General features: G+C 44.6%; 1 protein-coding gene across 2 annotated transcripts in view; it reads right to left on the bottom strand.

Moving 5' to 3' along the window:
* Positions 1-9,163: 9,163 nt before the first annotated feature.
* Positions 9,164-12,506, bottom strand: part of CUNH11orf52 (chromosome unknown C11orf52 homolog) — a 7,694-nt gene continuing 4,351 nt past the window's right edge. Inside the window, exons 2-4 of one of the 2 annotated variants that reach the window (XM_027772876.1) lie at positions 11,313-11,350; positions 10,244-10,302; positions 9,164-10,016 (exon numbers count right to left, since the gene is read on the bottom strand). In XM_027772876.1, coding sequence (XP_027628677.1) covers positions 9,771-10,016; positions 10,244-10,302; positions 11,313-11,350 — 343 coding nt within the window. In that variant the 3' untranslated portion in view covers positions 9,164-9,770. The remainder of the gene's footprint in view (positions 10,017-10,243; positions 10,303-11,312; positions 11,351-12,506) is intronic. The other variant, XM_027772877.1, reaches the window with a different exon arrangement.

Raw genomic sequence — 12,506 nt, 5'->3', positions numbered from 1 at the left:
AAAAGACTGTGGCATGACTATGCCTTGTTGGGGGTGCTTTCTTTCTCTCATTGTCTCTCTCGCTCTCTCTGATAAGTACATGTACACTCTGGTAATTCTTTTTTTTTTGTAAATTGTGAATTGATATAATTATTATTATAGGGTATACAGTTCAAGATTTCACTATTACTTGAAAGTCTGTAACTATACCAACCACATATTCTAGAGCTGTGGTGTCCACTAGAACCTTCTGTGTCAATGGAGATACCTTATTTCTATGCTGTCCCACACAGTGGCCACCAGCCACATACAGTTATTGATGCTCAAAATGTGGCTAGTGCAGCTGAAGAACTAAGCTACTACTTCTTCTTTTTCTTTTTTTTTTTTTTTTTACCATAGGACATGTGCTCTCATTGGAGAGAAAGAGAGGGACAGACAGTGAGAAAGAAAGCGAGAAATCACTTGCCAGAGACCAGCATAATGGTTATATCACTGGACTCCCATATAGTTGACTGCAGTTCAAGTCCTGGACCTGGTGGCTAAAAACTCACATTGGCGCATGTGTGTGTGTGTGCCCAAAATCCCAAGAGGAGAAGGGACTGCAACGTGCCCATCCCTCCAGGGGTTGATTTCTGGCTTTCTATCTCACTGTCTCTCTGGAGAGCACATGTGCCCTATAGCAAAATCTCTCTCTCTCTCAAAAAAACAAATAAATAAAAATAAATCACTCACCACAGAGGATAGCTACATCACAATCCCTTCTCCTTTCATCTTCTCTAAGGATTTTGGGTACACACACATATACACACACACATGCCCAGCATGATCTTCAAGCCACTGTGTCCGGGACTCAAACGATGGTCAGCCAGGTGGAATCCAGCACCTTGAACATACCACCTGCTGGTCTCCCAACAATAGAATTTCTAAATGTTCTGTTTCATTGTCCCTACACAACTATTGAGATGTTCCAGAAATATATTTCACATATTGTCTGCCTCTCACGTTTAGAAAAAGTGCAAAATTCTTGTTGGACCATAGGATGTCATTTTTTTTGGTTGACAGAAGCTGTGCTCTCCATACTATTATGGTCTGCCTCAAAAGTGGCCCAGGAGTGGCCTGCCGTTGGGACTGCAGCAAAATGCAATTCTCTGCCATGGACTCTCTTTCATGTCCAGAGACCTTCCTGATTATGCCATGCACACATGTTTTCATGATCCAGGGATGGCTGACCCCGTTGGTACTGTCTCTTTGTCTCTTTCTATCTCTGTCTCTCTCACTCACAGAATAATAAACTTAAAAAATAAAAAAAAGGAAGTGGCCTGGGTGAAGAACTGACTCTAACTCTAAGCAGTAGTCACATACACTATTCCTCCCTTCCTCCTCACCGTGTTGTGATCTCAGCATAAGAGCTGGGAAAGTAAGTGGGTTAGCTAAAAGAACTAGCAATAACTGGGACAATGATCAGCATCCTGTAGTGTGTGTAGGTGGGAAAACTACAAGCCGTCTGGATAGCTGGAACCAGTCCCTCTGCAGCCTTCTGCCCGGAGGAGAAGCAGAGAACTGCAGCACACTACTCTGCAGCTTTCTGCCATGCTGCCCGATTCCTGACCGACACCTGGGCTGCCCAGTCCTGCATTATTCTGGCAGTAAGGGAAGATGCTTCACCCACAAACTAAAAGCTACCCAGATATCTATATACAACAGTAATAATAACAAAACTGAGCTTTTACTATGTGCTAAACCCTGCATTAAGTACTCATAATTACTAAAACACTAGTTTTTGTTTGTTTCTTTGTTTTGTTTTACTTATGAACAAAAAGATGATAAGTAATTTACCCTAGAAGTAATAGCTACCATGAGTTGAAGTCAAAGTCAAGGTTCTTGACCATTTGGGCAAAGATCTCGCTTGGCCCAGCTTACTTATTTCATAAAAGACACCCAGACAAGGAACCACTATGCATCAGTTTTATATGATACTTACAATATATAATGGAAAGTACTCAGTAAATATTTTTAGTTGAGTGAATGAATGAATGAGCCATTTTTAGGAAACATTAGCAAACTCATTCATCACCTCTGTTAATAAATATAATAATATGCTAACCTAACTATGACTTTCAGACTTAAACAAAACAGTCATTTGGTGAAACTATTGCTAATGATTTCTCTCTGTGTAAAAATAAAACATGTGAAATTCACACCTATGTAAAACTTAACACATCTATTATAGGCAATCATTCATAACAATAAAGAAGCATAAAGGCAATGTGAATAAACAAATAATTAAAACTGTCAATGAAAATATTTTCTTTCCAAAGAGCATGTGCACTGGCCAGAAAGAGGGGGAGAGAAGAAAGCACCCCTCCCATGAGGAATGGTCACGCCACCATCTCTTTTCCTCCAGCTATCCCTCCTTTTGGGATTTTGGGCACACACACACACACATGCGTGGGTGCACTCATCTGTGTGTTTCTCAAGCTGCCATGTCCAGGACTCAAATTGTGGGTTTGCCATGTGGGATCTAGCTGCCTTAACCACCAGGCCATGGAGCTGGCCCTGAAATAATTTCTTAATCTTTCTTCTGTTTTCTCACATTAACTCAGTTCTTTGTGGCAGCATATGTTTTCAACCTCTGCTACATTTACCTCTAGGACATCAGCATAGACATACACACAGAGGCTCATATTTCCCAAAAAGCTTGCAAACATGTCCTGGCTCTTAAACTGCTCTTTTGTCTCCAGACTTTTCCACTCACTCATCTTAATATTCCTTAAACGATGTATTAATCTTACTGCTCTACTGCTTAAATGTCTTTACACATTCCTTTTCCTAGCATGTCAGATATAAATTCTTCATGTCCAGTTCTTCATTTTTTTATCGTTTTTTTTTTTAGGATGAGATTGGCTATAGGGCATGTGCGCTTGCCGGAGAGACAGAGACACAAAGCAAGAAATCACCCCTCAGGGAGGATGATCACGCCACACAATCCCTTCTCCTCCATTCTCCTCTTGGGATGTTGGGCGCGCATGCACACACACCCAGTGTGAGTTTTAAGCTGCCAGGTCCAGGACTTGAACCATGGTCGACCACATGGGAGTTGACCATTATGAAATAACCATTATACCATCTCCTGGTTCCCATGTCCAACACTTAAGGCCTCCCCACAAGTCACTTCTGATTAGGTTGGAAGGCTCCTCACTGTCTCACAGATTTACAAGGTTCAAGTTCCACTTTCTCTGTGAAATTCCTCTGACCATCTTTTTATTTTTTTTATACTTTTGCCATAGAGTGCATGCACTCGCTGCTGTGAGAGAGAAACAGAGAGAGGGAAAGTGAGAAATCACGCACCGAGGAGGATGGTCACACCACAATCCCTTCTCCATTCTCCTCCTAGGATTTTTGGATATGCACACACATGTGCCCAGCATGATTTTCAAGCCACCAGGTCTGGGAATCAAACCATGGCCAGCCATGTAGGATTCTAGCACCTTGACCACCACACCGCTTGGTGACCCTCATCTTGTATATTCTATTAATCTATTTACTAGTTTATTTATTTATTGTCTGCTATCCCTTGCCCAGAATGTAAGCTCCATGAGAGCAGAGAATTTTTTTTTGGAGAGGTTTTTGCTATAGGGCACGTGCACTCACCAGAAAGACAGAGAGACAGAAAGTGAGAAATCACCCCCTGGGGGGATGGCCACACCACAATCCCTTCTCCTCCATTCTCCTCTCGGGATCTTGGGCACACGCGCCTGGCGTGAGTTTAAGTCACAAGGTCCAGGACTCGAACCGTGGTCGACTATGTGGGAGTCCAGCGACATAGCCATTATGCCAACTGCTTGTCCCAGAGAGCAGAGAATTTTATATCCCAGAACCAAGAATATTTCTTGACATATAGCATATGATTTATAATAAATATTGGCTAGGGCCGACGCCATAGTACGATGCATAGGGAGCCAGATCCCACACAGCTGACTGCGGTTTGAATCCCTGTAGCTTATAAGACATGTTGGGTGCTTGCGTGTGCATGCCCCAATTCTTAATGGGATGGGGAAAGAAGGTCATGATGCAGCCATGCCCCATTTGGAGGTGATTTCTTTCTCTCTGATGAGCTCACTCTTCCTCTGGCAATAAAAAACATTATTGAACAAATGAATCTATTTCTCTTTTAAATGCAAAGATTTGGGATGCCCTATACTATATCAATTAGCATTTAATCATAGGTAATTTAGGAATATGAATCTTTGTCTGTTACAGTGTTATCAAGCGAATGTAATTCTTGTATCCTTGTTTAAATGCAAAGATTTGGGATGCTCTATACTATATCAATTAGCATTTAATCATAGGTAATTGAGGAATATAAATCTTTGTCTGTTAAGTGTTATCAAGTGAATGTAATTCTTATATCCTTGTGTATTTTCCTCTCCTTCATCTATGTACTTTCTTGAAACATTTACTATATATATATATATATATTGAGTACTTACTATATGTCATTAAATGTAAAATCCTATCCTTTTAGCAAAAACTTGAAGAATTAACAGTTACGAATACATATACACAACACACAGAGGAAACAAGATCAGAGGAAATGATAGTAAAAGAAAGACTAGTAAAACTGAGAATCCAATATTAGTACATGGGGACAGAGTATACACGGTGTGACAGACTGAGTGGGTAGAAAAAGGAAAAAAGAGACAGAATGGTGAGAGACTAGAGTATGATATTGCCAAAGTAATCACCAGATGCTACTGCTTAATATAAACCGTACCAAAGCAGAGATGCAAATATGTTTTACATGAGTTTTTAAAACTCACATTTCAAAAGCGATTTGCCACCTAGCCTGTAGGTGAAATTAGATTAAGACTAGTGACATCTGGTGGATATTTTGGAAATGACCCTTGAGTTTCTCTACTATGAAAACTGCATAAATGCCTCCATGCCAGTGGACTGTCAACAATAATATATATATATTAGGGCTCCATGTTACTTAGTTAAACTGTCATGACAGCCAGTTTCGTGGTACAGCTGTGAAGTGCTGTGCAAGAGAAGCCAGACGCGGGGGTGCCAGCAAGTGGTGTAGTGGTTAAGGTGTTGGACTCCCATGTGGCTGACCGTGATTTGAGTCCCGGACCTGGCAGCTTCAAACTCACACCAGCCAAATGTGCATGCATGCCTGAAATCTCAAGGGAAGAATAGAGGAGAAGGGACTGTGGCATGGCCATCCCCCAGGGGAGTGACTTCTTGCTTTCTGTCTCTCTGTCTCGCTAGCAAGCACACGCACCCTATAGCAAAAATCTCTTTCTCAAAAAAAAAAAAAAAAAAAAAGGAAACCAGATCCCACATGAAAACCACAGTTTAAATTCCTGGCCTGGTCAGCCTGAAATGTGCCAGGCTCCTGTGGAAATGCCAGGATCCCAAGAGTGACTGGAAGATTAAAGAAAGGGAATCACAGAGTGACTAGAACCTACGGAGGCTGTCTTTCTCTTTCTCTCTCTCATTCTCATGTGCTCAAGCACAGGCTTTATCATGAGTAAAGGAAAACACTGTCATGAGATAATTTTTCTGCAGGATCAGAGTCTTATGAGTAGAAGTAGTCAGATTTTGGGAACCAGCAGTTAGCGTAATGGCTATGTCGCTGGACTCCCACATAGTCGACCGCGGTTTGCGTCCTGGACCCGGTGGCTTAAAACCCACGCCGGGTGCATGTGCGTGCGTGCCCAAGATCCCAAGAGGAGAATGGAGGAGAAGGGATTGCGGCGTGGCCATCCCCTCTGGGGGGTGATTTCTTGCTTTCTGTCTCTCTGTCTCTCTCTGTCTGGCGAGCGCACGCGCCCTATAGTGAAAAACCTCTCAAAAAAAAAAAAAAAAAGTAGTCAGATTTTTACCAAATCCCTTTTTTATCCCCCAAGTGATGTCTACTTGCTTTCTAAAGGGCATATACAAAATCTGTTACAATTCTTTTCAAGGTAAAATATTCTCATGCTTTGACACAGTCTTAACTGAAAAAATAAATTATTTACAAATATTGGGGTGAGGAACCTGAAAATCTAACAATGGGTCGAGAAAATGGGAGCCATTATGTTTACCAAATATATGTACCCACATTAAAACAACCATCTAAACAATTCTGTATTAGTAAATGTTAAGTGAAGAAAAGCAAAGTTAAAAAGTGTGTACATAATATGATCTCATGTAAAAAAGACATAGACAAAAAGACTGAAATAATACATTTCAAAATACTAACAATGGTTGGTTCTGAATGGGAAAATTATCTATTCTTCCCCATAGTTGGAAATTAATGCTCTGTAATTAATGTAAATTATTTCTCTAAAAAAACTTTATTTAAATTTTTTAAGAGAGATTTTTGCTATAGGGCATATGCACTTGCCAGAGAGACAGAGATAGACAGAAAGAAAGCGAAAAATCACTCTCCAGGGGGGATAGCAATGCTGCAATCCCTTCTCCTCCACTCTCCCCTTGGGATTTTGAGCATGCATGCAAACGCACCCAGTGTGGATTTTAAACTGCCGGGTCCAAGACTCGAATAGTGGTCAACTACATGGAAGTCCAGCGATGTAACCATTATGCCATCTACTGGCCCCTATTTAGATTTTTTAAGCAATGCTAATGTTCTGATTAATGGCTAGAATTTTTAAATCCTTACCTGCTTTTATTGATTTCAGAAAAAGATGATAAATCAAAGTCCAAGTGAGCTTGAATCTCCAGAAGAAAAGAAGGGAAGTATGTTTTGATTCTGTTTCAAGATCTGATTCCTGATGGAAAAATCCTCCAGATATAGAACTGTACTGAAATTCCAGTAATGTCATCAGGCTCCTCTTTTTTTTTTGGGGGGGGGGAAGGTTTTTTGTCATAGGGTGCATGTGTTCACCAGAAAGACAGAGACAGAGAGACAGAAAGTGAGAAATCACCCCTTGGAGGGATGGCCATGTCACAATCCCTTCTCCTCCATTCTCCTCTCAGGATCTTGGGCATGCATGTATACACGCCTGGTGGGAGTTTAACCCACAAGGTCCAGGACTCGAACCACGGTCAACTACATGGGAGTCCAGCAATAAAGCCATTACGCCAATTGTGGTCCCATCATCACCCTCCTCTAACAATCCCTACAAACTTACAGAGGGCTCTGCTGGCAGCAAGGAGTTGCAGAATCTCATAACCACTTGGGTCCCCATCTTCAGTATCCCTAGAAGAGATGAATCAGGGCCACCTTCAATAGGAAGAGGGAGACATATGCAAAATATACAGGACAGGAAAATAATCCCAAAAGCTAAATCAAACTAGTTGAGGTCAGAACATACTCCAATCTACCAATTTAAGTCAACCTGAAGTGTCAGAAAAGGGCCCTGGTTAGCAGGAAATGCAGCAGGGTTATCCCAATGGTATTTTAAAACCTAGTCACTCAGTTGTTGTAATAAAATAAAGATACTTTCCTATCATTAGTCAAGCAAGGGTGCATTTTCCCTCCTCCCTGCCATTATCAGTCAAGGACCACAGGAAGTATTCTGAAGATAATCCAGAGAGATTTGGGAGCTCTGCTTCTGACACTTCTTTTTCTTTATCCTTGCGAATTCACTTTAACCCCGCACTTATAATTCTAAGGCAGAAATTTGTATATAGCACTTTTAATTTACAAACTGCTATCATCTTCATCATTTTATTTGACCCTCACAGTAAATAACCCTTGGAAATAGAGTTGACTTATTTTTTATGCCCAACTAATACATAGGAGCTAGGCTAGGGAGTTGTTCTGCCAATTAGTGATGGAGGCAGTCCTCCACCCAACCGCTTTTTTTTTTTTTTTAGAGGATTTTTTTTGGCTATAGGGCGTGTGCGCTCGCCAGACAGACAGAGAGAGACAGAGAAACAGAAAGCAGGAAATCACCCCCTAGGGGGGGTGGTCACGCCGCAATCCCTTCTCCTCCATTCTCCTCTAGGGATCTTGGGCACACACGCACACGCGCCCAGCGTGAGTTTAAGCCACCGGGTCCGGGACTCAAACCGCGGTCGACTACGTGCGAGTCCAGCGACATAGCCATTATGCTAACTGCTGGTCCCCACCCCACCACTTTTGAACGCACTTTTCCCTAGGTCTGTGCCAGAGAAGGAGGGGGGGGGGAATGGTGACAATAATGATAATAAGTGGCAGCCAGCATTTGACTACCTACTATGCACTGTTCCAAGTGCTGTCATTCTCACAAACACTGTGAGGTTGATACTATAATTACCAACCTTTTTGGGCTGTGATTTCATTTTCAGTACTCTACCCATTTTCAGGGACTCATCCTGCTTACAGGACAGCGGTATTCGGGGAGGATGGTGTACAGGTGAGAAAGGAACATGAGTTACCACTCGTCCCCAACCTCTGAGAGTCTGAAGCAGGAACTGCACACTAAGAATCCACAAAGCTGGGCAGGTTCACACCCTGAAACTTCAGCTTCTTTCCTCCCATCCTACTCTCACCTCCACGTGTACCCAGTTCCGATTTGAAAGCTCAACCGGTGTAATATTATTTGCCAGTTATCAGCCACCTTTCAGTACCTACCTTTTTATTATTGGTCTGTCTGGTTCAGCATGTCTATCCGCAGACCTCCTGGGCTCGGCCTTGCAGGGCTTTGGCGTCGACGGTGCGTTCCCGCTGCCATGGTGACGGGGAAGCCCGCCGTCCCGCCCCCCCAGCCACTGCCCCGCTTGCAGCAGACCCCAGTCAGCCCCTGCCCGCCTTGACCCCGCCTCCAGCCCCCCGAGACCCAACCTCTGCTGAGCCGGACCCCACCTCCGCCGGCCTCAACCCCCCCCTGCCCCCGCGTGGCCCCCGCCTCTGCGGACCCGAGACCACCCCCGGCGTTCCGGATCCGCCTCCTAACGGCCCAGGTCTTGACCCGCCCCTGGCTTTGTAGACACTCCCCTGCCCGCTTAGCCCCGCCCCGGTCATCCAGGCCCGCCTCCCGACGGCCCCGGCCCCGCCCAGGAAGTTCCGCCTCCTGCGGGTGAGAGCCCGCCTCCGTTGGTCCAAACTACCGTGCAGACCCGCTGCCATCCTGCAGAGCCAGGCATCAAGGGTTCTCTGCTGGCTGGAATTTCGAATCCCCCTGAGGCTGGCGGGACCCATTGAACTTGGTAGAACCCCAGACACTCAGCGCAGAAAAGGCACCAGGCATGTTTCTCAGCTGTTTATTGATGCTAGCGGCTCCGTATCCGCAAGGGCCAATGGCCCAGCCGAGGCGAGTACCGGAGCCTCGCCACGCTGTATCAGGGACTGGAAGTGCGGGTATACCCGCCTACGGTTGGAGTACGCTTCCTCAGGCCCCGCTCCCATTTGTTTAGATCTAGGACTCTCCAGTCGGCCCTGGAAGAATGCTTTTCCAGAGCACCTCCTCTCCAGCCTTGTAGTTCAAGGTGTATAGAAGGGATACCGTGGGATAGAGTACAGCAAGACTAGCCGAGTGAATATACAGTTAACAGTTCTCTCTGCACTTTTCTTGAGAGCAGGAGCAATGTTAGGGATCAAAGATCGACCTTCCTGTACACTCGACCTAACCTTATTTTCTGGAACCCCAACCACTCACTGGTTACCCAACGAGGCTCCAATCTAAGAGACATAGGGGAGAAACCGGGGACACCCACACTCCCAGGGGCTCTGGAGTTCTTTAAGCTCAAATGTGGCCAACGTCCATGGCTGCCATCCGATTCCTCAAAGCAGTAGACTCCTTCTCAGGAATAGTGGTGGTGGAAAATGATAGAAACTAGTCCCTCCTCCCCAAGGCTCACACCAGCGTCCCCTTCTTGCTGTCATAGCGAGGTGTGGCCTGGGGAAAGCAAAGGGTAGCATACTCTGTGGCATTTTCTAAATGCAGGTGTTTCACCTCACGGGCAGAGCGCGGCTGGATCTGGCTGCACACGTGGATGTCTGCGTAGTGTAAGCTGCTGTCCTCCGACGTGAGGCCCTGCCTCCTCTCTTGCGGCTGTTGCCGTAACACCTGCTCGTATGTATGCCCCGTGGCTTCCTGGCTCTGGGAGGAATAGGCAGCATTAAGGGAAAGTCTTGGCTTGGTTTTGCCCCTCACCTCCAATGCAGGGCCAGTTAGGCTGATGTCCCTTGCTTGGTTACTTTAGGGGGCTGAGGAGAATGGGGGAACCAGCAAGTTCTACAGATGTGTTTGTACCAGGGTGACAAAGCTGTGTGCTGGGATCCCATGTCTGAGCAGCCTCGGAAAAAGGGACAGAGGCTGGTCATTACCTTTCTGTCATTCTGCTGCAGCTGTTGCTGCTGTGGCTTCAATGTCCTTGCTTGGCTCCCTGAAGGAAAGAAATCAAATTTAAATCTATTGTCTCTTCCCTGACTCTGCTGAAATTAGCCTTTTTGAATCTCTGTTCAACTACAATGGTGGGTTTTGCACCAATCTCCTTGCCTCCATTACCACTTCTTTCAGTTCTTCTAATCCTACATCCAAACTCCTTAGCAGGGTGTACAATCTAGGTCTTTCACAATGTGGCCATACTATCTTCCGACTTCATATCTCACCAACCCTAACAGTTGAACGAGTGTATGTTGAGAATCCTTTATATACCAGGCACTGGGCCATGTTCTGGGGACAGAATGATGAATAGGCCATTTCCTCTGCCTCAGGGAGCTCACACTCTACTAGGGGAGACAAATTAGCAAACAAACTATTACCGTGCAGTGTGACAAGTGCTCAGATACATCAAACAATCAGCCACTGTCAACAAAGTCCATCCCTTTCTTTTCTTCCTTCCTTCCTTCTTTCCTTCTTTTTGCATGATCCAATTCCTCTGTCTAAGGACACCCACTCCTCCCTCCTCTGCTGACTTGTGAACCTGCCATTATTGCTTTGACAGCAGTGTCTCTCCTGTTTTCCCATGGCGTGAGGGTATGTCTATTATAGCACCAGGAGAATATACTGCAGTTATTTGTTTACATATATCTCTTTCAAACTTCATTTTCAGCTCTTCCAGGACTGAGATTGTGTGTCCTTTATCTTGTGCCTCTCTGCCTCCTTGGGACCCCTGAGAATGCCTCACATTATATGAGGGTTCAGTAAATATATTGCTGGATGAGTGAAAAGAGTGAGCAACCAACCCTACCACTCTGAGATAAGGGAAAGGATAAGATTGAGAGGTTCGGAGATGATTTTGAACCCAGTAACCTAAGATTCTCTTTGGTATGCTATCTCATTTTATCCTTTCCAAGGCCACCACTCTTTTCTTCCCTTGTACCCTTCCCCAAAATGTCAGTTCTATTGTCTTCACTAATTAGCTCTCCCCCCACTACCCTTACCCCAAGTTACCTGTTTTCTTTTTCTTCTGGAAAGTTGAAGGGCAGCTCCTGTGATAGGAAAAACAGGTCACCCATGTGCAAGGGTCCTGGTCTCTATTCTCCCTTCTTTAACCTTTGTTTGGTCGTTGGTCTTTTTAAAATTCTAGGATGACCTTCCTCTACCTCTGTCTAACAAAGATTCACCTTAAGCCAGGTTCAAGCCCCCTAAAATTTGTCATGGGTATCAAACCTCTTCCAAATGGATGGTTCTGGAAGATGGAGTGGTACAACTGACATAACCAAACCCAAAATACAGTCTCAGGCAACCAGGCACTCCATGCCAGGGATGTAGCTGGCTTGAGGGCTATTCTGGGATTGTCTAATGGGCTAATCCCAGCAGTGGGTAAAGGAGACCTGCCAATAATGGGATATTCCTAGATCCAGAGACTCTCTGGATTCTTCTTCAGTGCTTTTTTGGGGGGGAGAGGAGGGACAGAGTAGGGGTCTTTGCTAACCTGGGAGTCATAGAAGCTGCCACAGCCAGCTTTAACTAGTTTAGGCCCCTCAAAGCACTTTCCTAACAAGTGACCTTCCTCCCTGCTTCTCTGTCCCTGTTTTAATTAACAGAGAAAGTGAGAGATGTTTAACCTTTATCATCCTTTGGAGAACTGTATCTCCAGAACAGGGAGGCTGAATTTGGTGAGTGACTCAGCTACCCGCCCTCACTGCAGGGCAGATCTCTTATACTCATTTCTGAACCCCTGGGTTCCCCATGGGGCCTATGTGTCTAGGTCCTTGTCAACCAGTAGTCTGAGGAAATAAGCTGAATAGTTTGAGACTTACTGCAGATGCTTTTTCCTGCTAGTACATTTCCCACTCTCACCAGAGCCAACCCTGTTTGTCTGTTTGACTTCTCATCTCCCCAGGGAAGTTTCCTTGTTTTGCTAGTGGATAGAGCAATAGAGATAGATATAGAAAAAGAGACTTTCAATTATGCTGACAGTACACTGTGGAAAAATATCAGAATTTTCCCACACACATTTGACAGAGGCTTGTGCTTTGGTGTGATTTTTTAAAAGAATTATTGATTCAATTTTATTTATTCATTCATTTATTTTAATTTAACCAGAAAGAAATGGGGGAGGGAGTGGAAAGTAAAAAAGCAAGCCAACAGGTCCAGGACTTGAACCGTGGCCAGCCATGTGGGAGTGTCCAACAAACTAAA

Source organism: Tupaia chinensis, unplaced genomic scaffold (genome assembly GCF_000334495.1).
Source record: "Tupaia chinensis unplaced genomic scaffold, TupChi_1.0 Scaffold000311_2, whole genome shotgun sequence".
NCBI lineage: Eukaryota > Metazoa > Chordata > Mammalia > Scandentia > Tupaiidae > Tupaia > Tupaia belangeri.
This window is presented reverse-complemented; position numbering and strand designations above follow the sequence as displayed.